At 37.8% G+C, this 23,632-nt stretch overlaps 1 protein-coding gene across 2 annotated transcripts in view; it reads right to left on the bottom strand.

The window, feature by feature from the left end:
* The window catches only part of LOC145678894 (coronin-2B-like), a 244,502-nt gene extending 227,952 nt beyond the window's left edge, over positions 1 to 16,550 (bottom strand). Inside the window, exon 1 of one of the 2 annotated variants that reach the window (XM_081749481.1) lies at positions 16,301 to 16,550. In XM_081749481.1, the coding sequence (XP_081605607.1) occupies positions 16,301 to 16,339 (39 nt within the window). In that variant the 5' untranslated portion in view covers positions 16,340 to 16,550. The remainder of the gene's footprint in view (positions 1 to 16,300) is intronic. The other variant, XM_081749479.1, reaches the window with a different exon arrangement.
* Between the last annotated feature and the right edge of the window lie 7,082 nt (positions 16,551 to 23,632).

Below are 23,632 nucleotides of genomic sequence, written 5' to 3'. Positions count from 1 at the left end.
TCGACCTGGTATCTCCCGATCGCGCAGCAATATATATTACATGCTGCTAGCAATGCTAGTAGCTGCTCGTGATTTTAAAGCGCAGTTTCTAAGAATTTTCAAATGTTCTCCCTCAGAAGGAAACAGTTTCCAACTATAGTTAAGGCTAACGAATGCAAATAAAATTAGACAGTGTGGAGCCTACAATACAATTACATTAGACCGTATTGTTTCCATGACAGTAGTTCTTATTTGCTAGGAGAGAGAGAGAGAGAGAGAGAGAGAGAGAGAGAGAGAGAGAGAGAGAGAGATGATTTAGAACGAGGACATCGATTAGAAAGCGTTCGTTAATGCGATCAATCAATTGCGACATCCATTATCTGGTTGACTGCAGAAACAATTCATTGCATTCGATCATCAGTAATTTTCAATCATTTCGCGGTTCTGGAAATCTAATCACATAATCAGGCAAACAGAAAACAATCCTCATTGTGAACGGAAAACAAACATAGTGAAAGCAGCCCTGTATTTATCTGTGATTACAGATGTTTCGAAACCATTGCTCAATTAGCTGTGGGCTCCTTGGTTAATTTGAATATAGAAAACATGTTAACAGCTACAATTATCAGTAGTTGCAGATTCACTGATTGATCACAACTTGATCATATTAAGAATCTGTTACTCTCTCTATCTAAAGGCATTTCACCATCTTTCGCATGCGACTAAAAAGTTTTCCTGAAATACGCGGTTCTCCAAAAATCTTATATTCACTAAGAATCTTCTTCTACTTTCCCTTTACCTTCCACCCAGCAGGCTCACGTCCTTTCAACTTAAAAGTTCTTTGTTGGTATGTATTGTTGATTATATAAATTATAGGAACATCTGAAAAAAAGTGCAACTTGCTGCATTAATATTTAACATGGGATTAGACCACCTTTCGCCCTCAGAACAGCCCTGATGCGTTCTGGAACGGAGGTCGTGCAGCAAGTAGAATATTACACCATTCCACGCGCACTCAGTTCCATAAGAGAGAATGGAGTACGAAATTAGCGCCGGATTCGTGTCTTCAAAACGGACCATAGGTCTGGTGATTGGGTGGGCCAGGGGGGGTGTTTAGCATAATCTCGTTCCTCAAACCAAGCAGCAACAGCTCCAGCTATATGAATGCGTGCGTTCTCGTTCTGAATGACATCATTGCCCGGAAACATCTGAACCAATAAAATGCACATGGTCGCATGGCACATGGCGACGCGAACAGTAAGCGTCAGCAAATGGTCTGCTGAAAACCACAATACAGTGGCTCTCAGCATCACAGCGTCGCCGCTATGTTTCACGGTTAGGCGCAGACACTGTGGATCATACGTTTCCTTGTTCGTCCGACACATATAAACACGGCATGATTTTAAATAAGGTGAACCACGACTCATCCGGCTATGACATTTCTACTCAGCAGGGGTTTATGTTGAATCTTCGCGGCCCACCGGCGTCGTGCTAAAACGTTACGGTTCCTTATCAATGGTCACGTCCGTGCAACCTACTCCGTATAACCATGTCATGTTACTTGCGACGCAGGCAGTGGAAGATGCTGCTTTCATTCTCCGTCACTTGCACCGCAATCGCACGAGAGTTCTAACTGGCAATCCGCTTAATGTTCGATGAGACCTGTCACTGAGGTTTTTCTTCCGACCACTGTTCCTCTTCGTCGATAAAGCTTTGGCATTAACCGTCATGACCTTTGACACGTGTCACGCAGAACACACAATTCATTTGTCACTTTCGGAATTAAGTTACATAGTCCCTTTTACACTATCACCGTCTACTTACATGTTAGTTCACTACATACTGCCGTTTTACTGCTCCTCACGTAGTACGGAGTTAGTGCTAATACATCAATATCAATAGCACAGCGCTGCGATCGCCACCTAACCGATGACATTTCCAGACATCTGACTTTCCCAACTCCAGTTCTTACTATTGTTTCGATAACTATCTGTATTTATGAAAGTAAGGTGAACACAAGTTAGCACCTCTCCTCCCCCTCCAAATAAAAACCTTTCCTGTGTCCTGGCTAAGAAGCTGCTACCATATATACTAAATTACAGGACAACGCTATTGGTTCTACTTTCTCAGTATTCTAGGCCATCTGACACACAGCGCGTTCAGTTCAAAATGTATGAACATGAAGTAAAATTTCTACTTTTATGCCCCAGGGATATGTCCATTAAGCTAAAGAAGACAGATGAACGAAACTGCATGATAATGAAATGCCAATGTTGTATGAAACGGGAGAACCCCAAGAAAGGTCATGGAGGGAATCGAATAAGAGATGACTGTTCTACCAGTGAGCTATAGTGCCTCCCGCCTCATCAAACATACAGTTGTATCGTAATGTTCTCACTCGATACGAGAAACCGAACTTGATTCCAGTAAGATCGCGTGTGGTTCGAATTCTCTTTTAAAACTTAAAAAGTCCACCGTCTCACAAAACCTTGGTGCTCACAAGTTTTTTTTTTATTTTTTTTTTTTTTATTTATTACTGATAACAGAACTGTTTTTAAAACAAAAATTATGACACTCATTAAATCCAAAATAACAAGTGTGTTTTACTAGTCGAAAGTAGTTTTGTTACTTTCACTTGCAAAGACTATTGTTGTTATCTTGTGGTTTTTAGTTTTTGTTATCGTTAGTTATAATTATTACAGTCTTCGTTACGTTATTGTCCTCTACTGCGTAGACAAGTACTTTTTGCCCTGTAACATAGAAACAAAAATATAAAGAGTAGTAGCATCAGAATGAGGAGGGGAAACTAACCCCTTTGACCTTCTTTAGTGATATCAAGCCATGTCGTGTAAGCTTGGAATTTTCTTGAATTTCTTCCATTTTATTACATCACAAATCAATCATAATTAATTTATTCTTAGTGCCTCCATTCCCCAACACACCATAACCGCAATACATTATCTAGTTCAATAATACTCAACCTTTCTATCCTCACATTCTTAATGATACTTTTTAATACAAGCGTGTATCCCCATATCTAAGCTCTACTTAATTCAAATTATAGGTAACTCCAGAATGTCCGTGGATATAATCGTGGGACGTTAAAATTTAAAAATTTCAATTTTCGAGTATGTCCGTTATATGCTCCATCATGTTGGATATATAAAGGAATTCACCTCCAGGTTCTTTGTAGTATTTTTTCCAAGACTAGGTGTGATACCGAAGGCATCACATACTAATTTTTGAAGTTCATTGTTGATTCTGTAGCAACGCCCGACAATCTGCATGTTGATAATACTCCACAACGAGTTATCGGATGTCGTCAGGTCAAGGTTACGTGGAGGCCATGACAGTGTAACTGGAGATGCTTAGGACCCACACGCAATCCAGTGTCTAGGAACTTGTGCCTAACATTTCAACTCACAGAATGACTGAGTGAGGTGAACTGAAACCACCAAGAATAAAACAAAAAAACACTAATTTCAACAAACATTAATAATAGCATTACTGTTACTAATATTACCAATAAATATATTATATGCTAATAATAATCTAAGGTACAGGGCTATACGGACTTGCCGGACTAGTGTATACAAAAATAAAATTACATAATTTATTACTTGTTAATTAAATGATCCAGTATTACTATAAACAGGAAAATGAAATAAATATTATACTAAATATAATGTATTATTTATAACGTTTATGTATCCCATACCTCTATGAGTAGGAATACTTTAGGTTGAATACCACTGCAAGGGGGTAGGGTAGCTTACTGATAAAGCGCTCATATGTGTGAGGGGTTCCTAGCTCGAGCCCAAGCCGTACGCACACTTGCTTACTAACCACATCGCGTTTTGTTATCTTCTGCCGTTTCCCCCATTGTCTGGTTCCACCACCATTCACTTTAATTTAACACCCTGATGCATTTAGCCAACATAATATAAACGAGGATTTCATTTCATTCTGTAGATCTGAAGGATGGCACAGAGTCTGTACGAATGGCCCTCTTCGAGTACCAGGACAAGAAATTCCCAACGATATGCTAAATATTTTATTATTTAATAATAATGAAATTAAGTAAGTCATGCCGTAATCCATAAAAACTACACATGTATAACCGACCATTTTATAAACTGGTTGATCCAGTTTTACCAACTTCTTATTTTTTTTAAGTCACCACACATTTTACTGATCAAGTGATTATACAAACATAATAAACATCACTTATCAACCTTTAAATATAAACAAGACATTACAAAAGTGTATTCCAATCTACATAAATACAAGGTTCGGGCCTAGGATGACTTTTATCATTTCATTTTGACGGTGCAACTTGGAGGAGGTAGGTAGGTAGGTAGGTAGTTGGTGAGTTCTTCAAATTATATGCGTATAGCCAAACTCACTCTATAAAAACTGTTACGGAAGTATGCAGGATTTTGAAACATGGATTTTTGGATAGGGCACATACTAGTTCTTCGGTGAAGTCTTGACCCGACTACGATAGATCCCATAGACCTATATATCTTTAAAGTTCAATTTTCCATGACTTCGGCAGCCTATAACTCCGAAAGGAAGCATTTGTGCACCCTAGTTGGTCTATACTTTTTGTCTTATCTTGGTGTCAGGAATCACCTCCCAAACGTTGACGGTGTTGTTTTGAAACACCCTGTATATATGATCTAAAATGACCGATATTAGTGCCGAATTTATAGTTTTGGGCGTCTCTAAGTTGATTGGAGACAATTTTGGTGCCCTTTATGTTCAAAATTAAACGTATTCTCCTCTTGCGAAGAACGGGCATTCTGCTAGTAATAAATACGATTTAACTGGTGTTATATCACACTCTTGTGTCAGTGGGTTTTCTCGGGGTATACCCGTTTCCTTCCACATTCTTATTCCACCAATTTTTCATCATCATTTACGTGTCTTAATCATCATGCCCCTTAGCCTAAAGGACATAATTGTGAGACATTAAACTGAAAGGAATAATGGAACAAACAGAAAGATTACATTTCATATTACACTCTTCGTGGATCTCGCCGAAGGATTCTAATAACCTCTAGATGAAATTAAGAAAATATAAAGGCATCCATTTTGTACATGAACTTAAGAAACACGAGACATGCTTTCCAAGAGTCAAGGGCGCCGATTTATCTGTAAATTTGAGGGGACCCATTCAGATGCAGAAGGCATATACGAGGATTTTAAGACTATACTAATGCCACTTTGACTTGATCCTTAGTCTTCCGTTGCAAGCGCTGCTATCGGCTGAAGGAATTCCACTCCCTTTCTCTCGCTTAGCAACACCTGAACCCTTATTGGCTCAACGCGTGGGTGTGTGAGAGTCTGAGCTTTAGCTCGCATTTTTGCCACGGCTCAAGACATTTTGGCAGCACAATAATTGCATTCAAATTATGTCAAATATTGTATATTTATAAATACAATGCGGGGGTGGGCGCCCCCCCGGATCGGCGCCCTTACCAAAATCTCGAAATGAGACAACTTCAACTCTTGCCTCATAGACAACTCTACTCTTAATTAAAATTATCCCTGCGTGCCTAATATTGTTCTGAGTCAACACAAATTTCTGTGCCCCCACCGGAAAAATGAAATACTTCAGTTTAACGTCCTACTATTATGCGCTTTTAGCTAAGGCTAAGGGACACGATTATTAAAGCAAATGAATGATGATGGAAGGCTTGGTTGAATGAAATGTGGGAGGAAACAGAAGTACCCCGAGAAAACCCACGGACACGACATTGTCCATCACAAACTTACTTGGACGGGGATCGAACCAGGGACCCCATGCGCCAGAGGTAAGCGCTCTACCACTGAACCTCCGTGGCCCCACTGCGAATCGGTCCGGAACTACTTGCAACAAAGGCACTGCGCTAATTATTTCGCTACACGACAACACATAAATAATAATAATAAATAATAACGCCAGAACTGGAAATGATATTAACACTCATACTCTGTCAAAACAAATTAAAACCATAGAAACGGAGGCGATATAATAAAAAAGGAATAATGGAAACAGTTTCTCCATTGTCAACGACAAAATTTATTTCCACTGTTTTAATGAGTGATTCCGATGGCGGTTGTTTTCCCAGCGGAACTTCTCAATAAGAACAAGTTTACAATGACGAAAAAAAAATGAACAAGCAATTTTCTTTGTAAACTTATCAAGCCGTTTAGACTACAACTTGACACAAATTAAAACAGCTTGGTTGGTTTTCAGCAGGCCTTCCCCCTGGGTCTAATTGGAACTTCCTTTCCATCTATTTACTGCCCTACATTTTATTATTTTAAAACACAATGTCGTTTACATATAGTAGTTGCTTATACACGTATGTATAATAAAACCGCGTTCACATAGGCCTTCCGTAAATTCGTATCTGTCTTTCGCTGTATAATTTCTCGTGGCAAGCAATGTCAGTAATTATGGTAATTATGGTTGGGACTGGCTGTGCGACACAGCCAGGCATGGTCGCCCGAAGAAAATTTTCTATGGCGGGGCTCATCTCCCTGGTTGCTATATAACGTTTGATATATTGGTATTTTATATTTGTATTAAGAAAATCTTTTTTAAAAAATTACTACATTTTCGCGAGACAGAGAGGGGACCGGGCCTCACCCTGCCCTCCCCTTCGGGTACCAATGCAGCCAGGGATAATGGGACGTATACAGGAGAATACAATCTATACCCCTAATATTTTTAGAGTCCAGATATATTCACTTTAAATTTACGAAAGGGCGAGCAAAAATGGGGAGTGTATTTTTTAAAACGTCTGAGTCTATACTTACCAAAATTCTAGCATCACATCACTGGTTACAGTATTGTGTAACACCGAGGTTTTGAACGACGGAAACTTCTAGAACTGTACCTTGTATATTGTAATTAGTTGGTTTGTGGGTATCTATGACCATGTTTGCCCCTCACGCATGAGGCATGACGACTCGGCAATCACATTATCCGGGGAATCGGAGAGGAAGAAACGAATACGGAAGGAAGCGGCCTGGGATCATTGTCAGGCACCATCCTGGCATTTGCCAGATGAAAAAGCTTTTACACTTTTTCGACTGTCCCCACCGGGAATCGAACCTGGAACCGCTCACACCAAAGGCGAAAGTGTTAGCGAATACGCAATGCGGGCCCATCGTACACAATTCAAGTTTTTATTATTATTTTTTTTAATCTGACTGTACTCCAACTCAAAATACTGTGCGCCTCAATTGAGTTCATTTTGAGTTTAACGTCATTATTAGCAGCTATGAGACGGGACCTCTGATTAACGTAGAATCCGAACAGCATGAGCTCCCGACGGGAATCAAACCCGGGTCTCCCACGCCAAAGGCGCGTACGCTAACTGCTTAGCCACGAATGAACTCTACTGTCTGCCTCAAGCCTGAGGTTGGTACTTCTAAGATAAGCATACACTTCGACAGTGAACTTGGGAAACAATAAAAATAAATGTGCTGACCAGAATTCAAAGGAAACCAATTTCACTGTGGTTTGTGAAAACGAAGATTGAACACAAGCTGATAAACTGTGATTGTTATTCCCGGCGGGAGCTCACGTGGTTCGGATTCCCCGTTAATCAATAGGTCCACGTCTCATAGCCTCGCTGCTGAACGGGACGTTAAACCCAAAATCAACTCAACTCAAAGTTTGATTGTTTCAATGGAGTTTGCCGTAGTTTATCAACCCCGAGCCTATCAAACGTGGATCTACGGTTTAAAGTGGAATCCACACCACCATAGTATCTTCATATTTCACGGTTCTGCCACCAGGAATTGAACCCAGGACAAGTGCATGAAAGGCGTATTCGTAGCCACTGGACAGCGAGGAACAAATATGGTTCGAAAAAGAATCCTAAAATAAAATGAAATCTAAGTTTTACCTCCCACGGTTATGCCGGCTAGGCTAAAGGAGACGGTGACGAAGAGAAATGAAGGAAATGGTGGAAAGAAGAGGGAGGAAACGGAAGAACCCTACGAAAACCCACACACACCGTGTTTTCCCACCACAAATCTCATTCGGCGGCACAATCTGATATCGAACCAAGAACCCCATGCACAACTGAGCCACTGCAGTCCCCACAGAAAGAATCCGAGTACTGAACTTAGCTGGTTCTTCAGATTTAGAGTCCCGTTCAGCACTGAGGCTATATAAAACTTAGATTTACATCTTAACGTGGACTCAGAATTAATAAGCTCCCACCGGGAATTAAACTCGGATCCCCCACACCGAAGGCGTGCATGCTAGCTAAATAGACACGAGGAACTCTCCACAAGACTGAACTATCCAACTTTATGCAGTAAGTCCGTGATTCACCAAGAAAAAATATTTTGTGATTCTTTTCCCACTGTAAAATAAATAAACAAAACAATTCTATTCCAAATATAAATCTACTTTCCCAGAAGCCATATTCCCAGACCTAACAAAAACATGGTTTTAAACAGAAGGAGAAAGATAAACAGTTTGAAATCAAGGTCGTAAGTCAGGGTAAAGGTCAAGGGTAGGACTGTAAAAATAATTTATCCGCCATATATATGTAACAACTGGCACGTTAGCGTTGCTCGGAATCAGAAACGAACTAAACATGACCAAGTACTTTGGTTTTCGCAAAGCAACAAAATCATGAAGTAAATTCACGAGCAAAAGAAGACATAAGTGGATACCGTACTGCAATACGAAATCAAATACTTAAATATAATTTCAATTATCAACAGTCAACATAAGCTTCGAAGTAAAATTACATTTAAAAAAAGAAGGGATGATCGATATTAAAAACCTACAGTATGTATATTTTGCAGGGGGGCGCGGTGGCTCAGTGGTAGAGCGTTCATCTCCGGCGCTTGGGGTCCCGGGTTCGATCCCAGCCCCCGCCTAGTGAACCTTGTGGTGGACAAACACCGCGCTCGTGGGTTTTCTCGGGGTTCTCCCGTTTCCTCCCACTCTCTTCATTCCACCATTTCACTCATCTCTTATCATCACAGTCTCCTTTAGCCTAACCGGCATAACCGTGGGACGCAAAACTTAAAGATTTCATTTCATTTCATGTATATTTTGCAACGACACTTGAGCAATATGTTCAAGACTGAGAGGTGGTACAGTCCGCAGCAAAAAACCTGCAACATGAGCATGTAAGTTTATTGTGAAACGATGAAGTCTTTTGTTCCAAAATAAATGTGCAGGGGAGGACGCCGAGGTTTCTCCTGGTGTGATTCCTATCACTTACACGTTATGTTGATTCCCTGCGCTGTTAGGCGTAGTTTCATAATAAACTTACATGCTCATGTTGCAGGTTTTTTGCTGCGGACTGTACAGGATTCTGAAGGCAATTCAGTGAGTTGAAGAATTTTATTCTGGGCAAAAATTCAGTTCGGTGACACATACTGGATCTTGCATACGTGTTTAACACACAAAACTATTCCTTACAACTATTCCTAGGAGGGTAAGAAAGGTTCCCAACCTTTAAAATTAAACTATTCCCTCGCTTCAGATTATACGTTCTTGATTCAGATTATACGTTCAGTTCCAAACAAGTATGATACCTTTGATCTTCAGTTTTACGTCTAACGATTATCGCCTGCAGCATAAAGGAAACGATATAGACTTATTAATGAGAGTGAATGATTATCAAAGCATTTTGTGGAATGAGAATGCTGGGAAAAAACATGAAAACACTGGAAAAATCCTGCAAACACGATGCTATCGACTACGAACTACATTCTGGGATCAAAACAGAAACTCGTTGCACTAGAAGTGAGAGTTCTACCATTACGCCATTGTGTCCCCACACACAAACAAAATATGAATTGTTCATATTTACAGGTATTTTGATATACTGGTTAAAATGAGACGAGGTTTTGAAGTTCTGCCGAGAATAAGTGTAGTTTCTGACGAGAACAGAGCAATACAAAAAATGAAAAATATTTCAGTTTAACGTCCCACAATTATGCCCTTTACGCTAAGGGAGACGACCATTAAAGCAAGTGAATTATGACGGAAGTATTGGTGGGATGATAATGTGAGAGGAAAGGGAAATATGAGAAAACCATGGACACGATGTTGTCCATCACAAACATATTTGGCCGAAGATCGAACTACGTACTCCACGCACCAGAGGTAAGTGCTCTTCCACTGAGCCATCTAGACTACAGTGCTGTTCAGACCCGCCAATTAACAAACCACACTAAAACTAATCGTCTCAAATTTTAATTCTAATCCAAGGCTTGGTAGTAGTAAAACCAACACGGCCACATTGTCCAAGTAATACGCTTCATGTATACTTTACAAAACAAATGAATGTTGTAGTTCCATGTTCCATGATTATGTCATGAGGCCAAAGATGGCGCATGCTTAATAAACTGTTGGGAGTGAGAATATGTGAGGAAACTAAAGAATCAGCTCGCACCCGAGATGACCCATTCATCACACTCAACAGTGAACAACCAGCGTCTTAATGTATAATCACGTAGTTATTTGCTATTCAACGTTTCAGGGATTGGTTCAGACTATAAGATTAACATTGTGTGCTAAGGTTGATACCATTATGTTAGGCAACTAGCATTAAAGCTATGTATACCGGATTGACTGACATTGCAGGTGATATGCTTTAATTTAAATGTGTGAGTTGAGTTGATTTTAGTTTAGCGTCCCTTCAGCAGCGATGATATATAAGACGCAGTGGCGTATTTAGTGGGGTGGCTTCCGGGCTTAAGCCCCCCCCCAAATCTTACTTAGTAAAGTAAATTAAATATCTTGCAGAATTTTCACATTTCCCGGCAAAGCCCCTCCCGAAATAAAATCGTAAATACGCCACTGATAAGATGTAACATCCGAACCACATAAGCTCCCGCCGGGACTCGAACCCGGTTTAATTAGAACATACACCCATTGCATAGTGTTTCGTCTCATGGAAAAAAGAAATCAATACACTCAGGACTGTAGTTTCTCCACTTTTAACTTGTGTCTATAAAAGGGCATGTACAGATATAGTGGGCAAGTGGGAATGAGATTTCTATTTATGGTGGAATGATACGTTGTATAGACAGAGCAGATTCAACTATATATATACATACATATTATATATATATAATTACAACTATGCGATGGTTTCGATGCTGTATCAAACTCTTCATCAGAAACAAAGCACCTTTTAAGTATATAAATCTATCGTTTGACTCCACGCGACACACTAATAGTTCAAAATTATTCAATTTTTACCAGCAATATCACGAAGAAAAGACGTAAAATCGGAAAGAACGGAGGCGTATTGTAGAAAAAGCCAAGGCTCAGATAAGGCTGTAGAGAGCTAACTGATCAAGAAGTTTCACCGCACACCTGTTGAGAACCACTAGTTTAGTCTAATCTGCACCATGCTTTTAACAGCTGAGTCGTTGTATGGAGGATACATTATGATGAAACGAATCAACCTCCTCAAGTAAGGTACTGTAAAATTCAGGGTGGAAAAAAAATCATGATTTTTTTTAGAAAAATCATTTTTGTTGATTTTTTTGATTTAAATCAAATCTTTCTCCTCGTATAATACAAGTCGCGAACTGAAGAAAAAGCATTAGGAATCAGTATTAAATGCTAATTATGCCATTTAAGTGAAAGTATTGGGGTTGACTTTGGAATTATCCCCAATCGTTAACCTATATCAATCCCAAACAATGTTTCTTAACCTTTTTAAATTATGGCTCTTTTTAAAGGTAAATTATAGACTTTCAGTCAAGCAGCTACAGGATCATCCCTATTTATCCTAAGATCATGGTACATACATCACTCTCTTTAGAATAGAACAGCTTTTGAAATGGTAACATTCACATTTCCCTATCATGTTCCTGAAGCGGAAAATTTTTAGAGTAATCGATATTTCTTTTTTTAAATTTTGATCCCCTCTGGATTCCTCTGTGTTAACGTACAGATCTCAAAATCAAGTGGGAAATACTAAGGGGTGTACTAAATGTGTGTACAAAACTTAAGCTTCTATCTTGAGTAGTAAGGATGAGGAAAATATTTTAACAATGAGCTAAGAATATCCCCACAATGCCTGAGATGACCCGGATGTAATATAAAAATTTCCTCAGACATCCCTCTTTATCCTAGGATCATGATTTGTACATTATTCTCTTCAGAATAAAACAAATTTTTAAACGGTACCATTCAAATGTCTCCATCATGTATCTGGGGCGGGTAAATCATGAAAAAAAAGGCATTTTCTGTTAAAAATATTTTTTTATTTTTACCTCTGTGGACCCCTCCCCTTGTTTTAAGGCAGAGATCTGAAACACATCTGGAAAATACTGAGGGGTGCACTGAGTAAATGTGTAAAATTTCAATCTTGTAGATGCAAAAGTAAGCCCGCGAAAAATATTCCCCAAATACCCCAGATTCCCGTATAAAACATGATCTCAGGTAACAGTTTCCTGAGACATCCCTACTTATCCTAGAAGCATAGTAGTGCGCACATCATTTTCTTCAGAAGCCTTTCAAACGGTACCATTCATATGTCTCCATCTGAGACGGGAAAATCACGAAAAAAGTTGTTTTTTGTTAAAAATATCCTTTTTTAAAAACATTTTTGCTCCTCTGGACCCCGCTGTTTCCACCCAGAAATCTGAAAATTATTAAGGGGTGCACTGAACGAGTGTGCAAATTTCAGTCTTCTGAATGCAAAATGTAACCCCCCAAAATATAATAATACGCATAACAAAAAATATCTTTTTTAAATTTATGACGTCATCACACACTATGCCTCAACGCAGAAAGGCGTGAAATCATATGTAACGTGTTCTGAAATGCCTCCAGTCTTGAAGAAAACGAAGAAAAAGCCTTATTGGTACTTTTTTAGTCGAATACTGAAGACTCTACTCTATCATCTAAAAATAGGTGATATAATTTAAAAGGTTAATCATTAAGGAGAAAGTACAGCAACGTTTATCAAAATGACACTTTTTATCACAAAAGTTACTGATATTTGGCAGGAGCCTATTTTTAAAAACTCAGAACTAGCTTGCGGCATGAAATACATAAATTTCGCCTGAAGTTATAATATTAACAAAAAAAAAAAAAAAAAAAAAAAAAAGGAGAGGGGATAGGACCCCTCGAAATACGCCCTATTAACTGGGAACAGACACGCACAAAAAAGAATTGTCGTCTTAAATGTCATTGGTGATTTCCCCGTTGGAATAGTTAACGATTTTAAAACCGAAACCTAAGGTTTCGAAAAGAAGAAAGTAGGATTACTCCGTTACCTGTTCAAAACGGGATTTTCCCTAATCATCCTCTGCATGACACTTGTTTTCATACTATACCGTACATTTGAGTCTCATTGTATTATGATTATTAACTTCCATAATCGAAATAACAGAACAGAAAGCGGATTTTACTTATTCTCACTTTAAATTAATTTATTTCGGAATTCGATTTAAATCAATGATTTTTAATTAAAAAATCAAGTGATTTAAATCTTGATTTATATCGTGATTTAAATCAGACTGATTTAAATCAATCCACCCTGGTAAAATGTGATGAAAAAGATTAGTAATAGGTCTTGTTGCAATAAACTATTACTAACTTCATATTTCTTTGGGCTTCGCATCCGCCAAACTTGACGCATGCAACAATATGAATCTCACTCTTGCCTTGTAACTACTATCAAAGCAGATGTTATGGACCAACGTTAATTCTTTGCGGGGAAAAGTTTTCCCAGCAGACGAAGGTTTTTTTGTTTTTCCAAAATTACTACAAACGTGGGAAATCTGGAGGGTGCACTTTTCCATTTAAAAAACTATTATCAAATCCAATGTTGGGAACTTGCATAGCCAATTTCCATTGGGTATTTTAGTCTCTCTCTTTCTCTTTACTTGTACTTTATTGTAACCTACGAAAGTATTTAAATTTTGATAATTTGATTTGATTTTAATTTTAGCATTCCTATCAGCAGCAAGGCTACTTGAGTCGTGGAACTACAGGTTAACGTGGGATCCGAACCACATGAGCTTCCACCGAGAATCAAACCCGGGTCTTCCACACAGAAGGCGCGTACGCTAATCACTTAGCCACGAGGGAGTTCTTATATTTGTCATATAACAGCTTTATGGATTTCCACGGTCTATTCAATGAATGTTGTTGAATTTGAAGTTCAGTATAATAAAGCAGGTAGTTGTATATTTTCTTCTTAAATAAACAATATATACACCAGTAGCTTTGAATAATTATTAACAATTATTACAGTTCGTTCAAAAGAACAGGTGCACATAATAACAATTCTGTAAGGTTTAGTTACGTTCTAACAATAAAGCAATACTGTCCACCTACGTGGTTCCCAATAACTGGCTTTCGATAAACGGAATTCAATTACTTCCCGACATTAAAGAACTTAATTTTACAGTAGGTGGTAACTTAAGTCTATTATCGACTTTCCATTCTTACTAGGTACGCCCGCACGAGAAAACCCACCGAGAAGTGTAGGAGCCTGAACGAGCGAAGGCAGTCGAGTAGTACTGAGGGTGCTATTTACAACGTGACTTAGTGAACTCAGAGCGAAAGCAGGTGGGTAGCAAAAAGGGTTAAGACTCCGAAGGATTAATACATTTGGAGGTGATAGTGTAGTTTTGGCGCACCACATTTTGGAAGATTTACAGGTAAAATTGAATACTTTGTATGAATAGATATATTCATAAGGAACATTTCTGCACGTGACAAAATTTTATACAAAGCTATACAGCTGTATTTCAGGTTTACAAGTGTAGGGTTACTAATGTAATACCATTACAAGTGCTTTACGATGGATAAAATACGTGAGGGCATATGAAAGATGACTCTGTTAGATGTTATTTTCCACCGGCGATGTATTTCTGCATAGTGTACAGAAGCTGTATTTTATGTTTACAAGTGAAACGTTCCAAGCCATGACAAGTGCTACTGAAACCCGTATATTTGCCAAAATCCACTTCATTTTCATTATCCTAGCTTAAGCGTATACCCGCTGACGCATGGGCCCATTATCTTCGCCCTGTTCTGACTCGGTCATATGGCATTTGTACTTTTTAGTGGCCACCTAGTACAGGTTGGTTTGTGCTTTAGCACTATGGTTCTTATGCTGTACATCCGGAAACCATATTCATTCGCAAATCGAAAACTAATTGTAACTTTTCAAGGGTTATCTCCGGTAGCTCCCTTGAATTCTATCCATGCCAAGTGAGATATTTTCACGTCGCCCAAAGCAAATCTTTTAGGAGACAATAAGAAGGAAATTAGTGAAAGAATTACAATTTTTCAACAATTATTTCTAGTGGTGCGCCAAAACTACACCTGCACGCATTTGGAATTAGAAGTGACAGAGAGGAGGAAGCACTACGGTATTAACAGTTAATATGACTTGTATAATAGGGAATTCGTGTAACATGTTACTTATATTGTCTAGAAAAGTTATTGTTACATGTCCTTCCGATCAAATGGTAATGTCCGTTTGTATTAATTATGCTATTATTTATTTGTTGATTTAAGTTTACGTCAATGTCCCTTATCAGCATCTACAATTACTTATAATTTAAATTGAAATCCAGTAATGCGTTCAAACTTTTCAAGGATCTCTATTTGCGAATCGAACACGAGACTCCATACACACTATGCGTGTGACAGTCGGTAACCAGCAGAAGTGCTAATTATGCATTTCTATCTTACTACTTGGAGGGGTGGCGCCTGTACATTTGATTTCCATACATGTAACGCTTTCTTTGGGAATGTTTCTGTAGTTTTCCAAGAAATAACCCCCATCCTGGTATTTTAATCTATACTGTTTTACTGGGAATATGTTTATTCAATAAGAGATCACAATTTAAGTACATCAAATAATCTAACACACCGTGTTATCACTTGAAGATTTCAAATAGATATCTTACCATAAAAGTTTTTGCTTTCGTCATGATGCCTTAGGATTAATTAGTTTAGAATAAACTATTTATCGTAAAATAAAACTATGTATGAAAGAAATAAGCCAGCAAGTATGCAAAACAATACCGAAAGTAATCTACCGTGAACACACAGTGCTTCAATTATTATACTCGAGTGAACTTATCGCATGTGCCCCTGAATGCACATGAGGGATTCCAGGAACAAAGAGGGATTCTCCACGTAAATATTGGAATGATTGTGACACTTTGGAGCAGCGTTCATTCTACAAAATTGATACTGATAATTAAATTAAAACATACACATCAAAAAGGTAAGAAATGCATTTTAAAATGTTTTTCGAATATTAATACCTTCGGTAAATAACATAACTCATTCAGTACTTACCCTTTCAATTGGCTTGTTGCAAGCTCGTACATCAACCATGCCAAACGCCTTTAAATAACAATTTCCTTTCGCAAATTTGTTCTACGATTAAACTTCCCACTAAGAAGATTGTAGTTTACTCTATTGTTACTTGCATTCAATTCAAAGTCTCTTCGCAAATGAATAATTCTTCATGTGCACTTCCCTCTACCTCCCTAGCATGCCGCCATACCTTCTCTGCTGCAAATGTTTGTGACAAACGAAGTGCGAATTGCGGTTTCAATGCGCCGAATCGCGCTCAAGCGCAGTGGTATGACAGAGGAAGAGGTGTTTGAACTGACGCTATTTCATTAACAGCGAAAGTAAAAATTAGCAGAAATGTGATATCCTTTCATTTCAACCCTTTCTTTATAATAGTCGCATGCAATAACATGCCGTTTTAATATCACCAAATGATTATCTTTAAAAAGTTAAAAAAATTCTTATTTCAAATAATAAAATTTGAGCGTTCTTTGATTTAGAGGTCAATGATCGCCTAGGTGCAAGATTTTACCGCAAGACCGGCAACTTGACAGTGTTAAAGAAAATCAATTTTTCACAAGACAGCAAGGTCCTGTGAAAATTAAACATTTAGCAGGAAGGTAAATATAGACGGGTCTAAGCTAGCGCTTTTCATTTTTTCGATTGGGAATCACTTTTATTTGTCAGAATGTTCTACTGTCACCCTACTCTTGTTGTTTTAAAAAAATAAATTCATAACTCAAAAAATAATTTTAAAAATGAGTAATTTCTATTTTAAATAATATTAGTTTCCTTAATTTTATATTGCTATTAATAAATGAAAATAAGTTAATATTTGATCTTTTTTAATAATCAAAAGCTATCAAGAATATTTTTCTAATAATACATTTATATAAGCTATTAGAATTTATATTCTTCACCTTATTATATTCTATAATCTACTAGCAGATTGTCTACAAAGTAGTGAACCTTTGGTAGTCAAAATGAGAAGTTATTTATTGTGATTTGCAAATAATATTCTGAAAGCACATATGAACGAAGCACTTTGCTCGATGACCTTCGACAACACACCATAATCCCGTCATTAAAGAGCCAAAATATTGTGACACGTGGTTTTCACAGGCCTCTTTTGAAACTTACTTAACTCGTTGAGTTGAGTTGATGTTGAGTTTAATGCCCCATTCAGCAGCGAGGTTATATGAGATGTGGACCTACTGATTAATGTGGAATCCGAACCACATGAGCTTCAACCGGGAATCGAACCCGTGTCTCCCAAGCCAAAAGTGCTTATTTAACTCGATTCATGAAGTTCTGTAGACACCGAAACAAATTATAGTCCGATGATGCCAAGTCTGGGCTGCACAATCGTGGATGCATTAAAACTCCCCAGCCAAATTCTGTTAATTTGTAAAAGGTCGTTAACGATGTATGTGGTCTGGCGTTGTAATGTGGTTTATGGTACCCTTTCTGTCGACCCGTTCTGGTAGTTCATTTTGAAATGTTAGGTGTACCTTTTTCTGATCGTCAACAGTACATATCCTAGTATATTGTTGTGCCCGACAGCAGGAGCTTGTGATGCAAGAGCCCGTCTAATCCCATCAAATGCACACTACAGCCTTCTTCTTGGCTTTGGTGGTCACAGACTGTGCAGCTTCTACGCGCTACAACCACGATCTTTTTGGCAAATTGTTGTCGTAGGTTATCCAGTTTTCACCACTACTGATCAACAGCTTCAAAAATGGCTCGAACTCGCTCCATTTCAGCGGAGATTCGAAGGTAGAAATTCGATGGAGTAAATGTTTTTGAATCAGACCGTGTGTCACCCAAAAGTTCAGGTAATTTTTGTAGTGAGCTTTCTTTAAATAGTTTAACACTGCTTGGTGATAAATGTTTAGATCATTGGAGATGTCATGACTTCTTGCATGCCAGTCATGCTTGATTTTTGCCAGAACATCACTTGCTTCTACTCAGGGGCGCATCCAGGGGGGGCGATCGGGGCGATCGCCCCCCAGAAGAGGAAATTTTCTTATTTTTTATATATAAATAAAACCCATCCCAAAGTTTGGAGCCCTTAAAAGTAGCAGTATGACAACCCACCGCCCCCCCAAAAAGTCGGCCCTGGATCCGCCCCTGCTTCTATTGTGATTGGTTGTTCAATTCGGAAAGGGTCTTTGTCATCGATATTTCCAGAATTAAAGCGACTTAAACATCTTTCGATTGTTGCTTTTAATAACATATCTTGCCCATAAACAACACAAGTTTCTTCATTGGTTCCCGCAGCGTTCTGGCGCATCTGTTGAAAGAAAGTTGTAAAAATGCAGGGGTGCCCATAAAGGGGGGCTATGACGCAAACTGCGTCATTGAAATATTTGGGGGGGTTAAAAATCTATATAAATATGTTTGAGGGGATGTAAAAATTAATCGAAAAGATTTTTTTTTTTTCATGGAACAGCACCTACGGATAGACAATTGAGGGGGGTGCGTCATGGACATGAGGGGGGTGGGCACCACTGAAAAATGTGGCAATTTTGCAAAAAGTTTACTGATCTTCACGGCGAAGAGTGATCAGAAAGTAAGTTTACAAAGCCTACAGTGAAACGTCTATATATTATTTCATATAGCCAAACAGATAGTACATACATTAGATTATTTTTCGGTATAGCTCCATATCGGTTGAGGAACTTATTGCATCGTGGGATGAATTTGAATATTTCCTCCTGGTAAAAATACTGTCATTGCACGTCACGAAGCGTTTCACCTACTCGTTTGAAGAGAAGTAATGGCCTCCTAAGTGCTCCTTCAAGCGCGGGAACAGCTGAAAGTCACTTGGAGCGAGGTCCTGGTTGTAGATAGGGAGGTCGATGATGTCCCAGCGGAACTGTTTCAATAACGTGGTGGTCTTCTTGTCTGTATACAGGCGTGCGTTATAGTGAAGGAAGATGAAGCCTTCGGTGAGAAGTCCTGGCCTAAACGTCTACCAGCTGCCGATGAATTGCAGCAACGGTTACATATTTTGCCCACAAATATCGAATAACTGAGCGAACTTCTTCGCGAGACCAGTTTTCCAAACGACTCGCCATTTGTGTTTACCCTAACTAGCGCAGTAGGTAGCGGGTGACTGAAACACTGCACAATTGCCAACTCCATGTATTAAAATTACCATACACTCCTCATTCCTCTATAACAGACGAAACTCTACAAATATCGGCCTTTCAACCTTAGTTTCTGATCCTCCTTCGCACTTTACGTCTGATTATGAGGATTCCAATACTTTTTTTTTTTTTTTTTACATCTACTGCTTCAACTGTCAGATATCAAAGGACGTTAGGCACGTTCATTTAGACAACAATCCCCCCCCCACACACACACAGACAGACAGACAGATATCTCTATCGAATTTCATCAAGATAGTCTCAAACGTTTGAACACGCAAATATGTCGTTTATCCTCAAAGCAATTTAATATATTCAAAAATTAATTGAGGGTCTGTCTAAACTTTTGATTATCCCTTCCCCCGCCGATTGGCGCCAAAATGGTTTCAATTATTGGTGCATCTTTTGTGCACGTAAAATTCTCGCACAAAAACAAGGGTAAGATTTTGGTGTATCTTTAAAGAGGGAACAGGGGGCATACTCTAAGAAAAATCGTCATAATCGAACAAACTTTGTTAAATTTACTCTCCATGACGCACTGAAAAGTAAAATATTTTTAATTTTCTTTTTCTATTTAGCAGGTTCAGAGGGCACATATTCACCTATATAATGGCATATGGCATGACTCAGCTCTTGGGTACAGTATAGAACGATTGGGATAATTGGAACGAACTTCCAAGACTCATGGTTCTTCAGCCTACAATTATTATTATTATTATTATTATTATTATTATTATTATTATTATTATTATTATTATTATTATTATTATTATTATTATTATTATTATTATTAGTGACGGTCTTTTACGCTAACGTGTGGCTGGCCAGTCCCCATTTCAAACATTAACTTCATTCACTTATGTTGTGCGTCCACGTAAATGGCAACGTTGCATTTTCATTTAACATTGGGCGCATAAAGAGTGTACAGCTCAAATGGCTCGTCCGATTTAAAAAAAAAAAAAAAATCTTTCACTTTATATTGAAAACATCATATTTGGAGACGGCTTCCCCTCTTACATTTTGTTGTAATTCTGATAATAACAGTGTTACCCTATGCCAGGGGACTTTTGATTGAGACATCCTGTATATATAAATGAATAATTGTATTATTATTATTTTATTTTAAGAAGTAGGCCGAAGAAATATGGATCCTACAAGTTTGATTCCAAACGTCCCAGTCCTTCTATGCTAGAGCTAAGAGCCGAACCATGGTATTACATAGGAAAATACAGTACATCTCTAGGGTCTCGTCAAACAGGAAAAGAAAAAAAATGAAAATTTTATTATTTTTTAGAACTCCATGGAGAGCAATTTCTGCGAGTTTTGTTTCATTATGACAAATTTTGGCATGTATAATTAGATATGTTTATTTTTCGTTTTTAATTGTAAATCAAAGAGCAATGGATTTTGCAAATTTGGTTCGAATTTTTCCAGTCTTCTGGAGTCTTCTAGGGTAGACCTCAAGACCCGAAAACAACCGAAACCATTTTGATGCCAATCGGTTGTTCGGAGAAACTGCTACCCAAAAGAGATATGAAAACTCTCGCCTCCTTTCTGTACACAAATGATAATTTTTTGTGTGTAAAAATAAACGTGCACAAACTATCCGCCAATCGGTATTTTGACACCATTTTGGCGTTAATCAGTGGTGGTGGAAGCTGGGGCATAAACTAGATACGTCAATGTCTCACACCTCCTTCTGTGTAGAAATGATGCACTAACGATTGAGACCATTTCGACAGCATTCGTCTGTGTCGGAGGCGGGACTGTCTAAACGGGTAGACGTTAGGTCTGACCCGCTGTAACTCATAAACCCTGCAGTTTTGATATTAATACCATCTCGTGCGAAAAAGGTTCAAGTTCAATGCTGTTTAAACTACCTGTTACATTTATGATTTATACGTATTTGGATAATTTAAAAAAAATAATTAAAGCTCTGAAAAAAACAATTGATTAAAATAAAATTAATATAGAAAAAAATAATGATCAAAGTTAATCTAAAATATAATTGTTTAAAATCAAAATTAAACATAGCAATTTTTAGTACTATGTAATAAGTAATGTCCGGATTTGTATGTAATTACATATTTTTTCATTCATATGTAGATTCGTCAAATCCTTAAATGTTTGTGATTCACACCTGTAGAGTGCTTCAACTCAAGTTTCATATTACATATTTTTACATATTTTGACTAATATTACATATTTCTATGGTTTCTATATATTTTTTACATAAAACTGTCTTAAAATTTTGCGTTTACTGAAATTTTAATTTAAAATGGGTCTAGGAAAATTCGGTGTAAGAAATTTCGGTGTAGGAAAATTCCGTGTAAGAAAACTCGGTGTAGGAAAATTCGGTGTAGAGAAAATTTGGTGTACAGAAAATTCGGTATACGGAAAACTCGGTGTGGGGAAATTTAGGTGTAAAGTAGATTCGGTGTAATACATATTGAATATTACCACTTACGATAATATACGACACTTCATATTGTGAAAACGAAAACTATAAAATGTAACGAATAAAGTGTTATTATCTATTTCAAGAAAAGCAAATTTATTTTTTTGCCTTGAGTCCAATACCTCTTTCATGTCTTTCGCGGGTATTACTATGAACTACTTTTCATCACACAATGAAGCTGACACTTTTTGTCAGAAATAAAACAATTACAACTATAAGTTCAGAGAATAGTTATAGGAACAACTAAAAACACCTTTCCTATAGTACATCATAGAACATATACAAGGTGATTCTTTTAAAACTCACGGATTTTATTTGGGTCTAGAATTTCTAACTGAAGTCCGATTTTCATGCGGTTTGTGGCAAATGATCAAGGAACTTTGGGAGATTTATGGTACTATGATTACTGGTTTAAATTCGTTTGGGGTAATATCGGCTACGCCTCTAGAAAAACAGCAAATATTCGCCACTGTACCGAATTGGAATTACTGTAGGTGAGGTGCGGTGTGGAGATTTGAGTTTCTTCGTTAGATGGCAACCTCGCGACTGTCAATAAGGAACAGGAAACTGGGCCGTTGTATTGAGAATTATGCTGTGCTGCTGTATCAATATGATCAGGACACAGTTACAATAATGTACTCTTTGGAGCAACGTGATTTTATCGTTAAAAACTTTTTGGAGAACGGGATCTGTCGTTGCTACGCAAAGGGTATTTACACTCCACTCTGCTTCGCAATTTTGAAGAATTTAGATTTAAGCATTTACTTATAAAATATAAATAAAATCGTTAGAACTGATTTTTAAAAAATCATCAATTTTCAGCCTTACTCCTCCAGTAACCTAGCTCTATTTTTGGAAATCGAAAATTCTAGAACAGCATAAAAGCTTGAGTCTCAAATTAAATGCTGGTACATTGAATGCAGTGGCCTCTATGCTTCGCTAAATCATACGGGCGGACATCAATAAACTAATTTCCCGTCATGTACGATTCATGAAATATTAAAATCCGTCGAAATCTAGAATTCAAATTATTTCACGATCACAATTTTTTAAAAATTTGTTATAGTAGACAGTAAAAGTACGTTCTACACAAAGTTTGAACTTAAAACTAATACGCTCATTTATCCTCAAAGTTGAGTTTTTAATAAATCCTACATTCTACTACAAGGAATATTTCTTTACACCTAACATTCCCCACACCGAGTTTTCCGTACACCGAATTTTCTGTACACCGAGTTTTCTTACACCGAATTTTCCTACACCGAAATTTCCTACACCGAATTTTCCTGCTCCCATTTAAAATAATAAACTCCCCAGTTGTGCAAGGCTTGCATCTAGATTCAATTTAGTCATGTCTATCTTTTCGTTTCTTTACCGAAAGAAAAATATCTCTCTCTCCTTTTTTTTTATTTGTCAAACCATGTTTCGCAGAATTTTCGCCGATAACAAAAGAAATATAAGAAAAAACAAGTAAAAATCCTCCCTCCGGGGTACATTAGCAGCGCCCTTTATTCTCAATTCTAGAGGAAGACAAATAATGTGCCTGACAGGCGACTGGCCAGGAAATTCTTAAAATGAAGTCTATTTGATTGTTATCGGAGGTCGGACGGGAGGAAAGATGAAAGCAAATCCTGTAATTCAAGTTAAAACTGTATCCTAATGTGCTTCTAGGAATTTAATGCAAGAGTTCGTTCCAAGAAGCTGGCGACAATGGCAATATCA

This window comes from Thermobia domestica, chromosome 2 (assembly GCF_964235325.1).
Source record: "Thermobia domestica chromosome 2, izTheDome1.hap1.1, whole genome shotgun sequence".
In the NCBI taxonomy this organism is placed as follows: domain Eukaryota; kingdom Metazoa; phylum Arthropoda; class Insecta; order Zygentoma; family Lepismatidae; genus Thermobia; species Thermobia domestica.
This window is presented reverse-complemented; position numbering and strand designations above follow the sequence as displayed.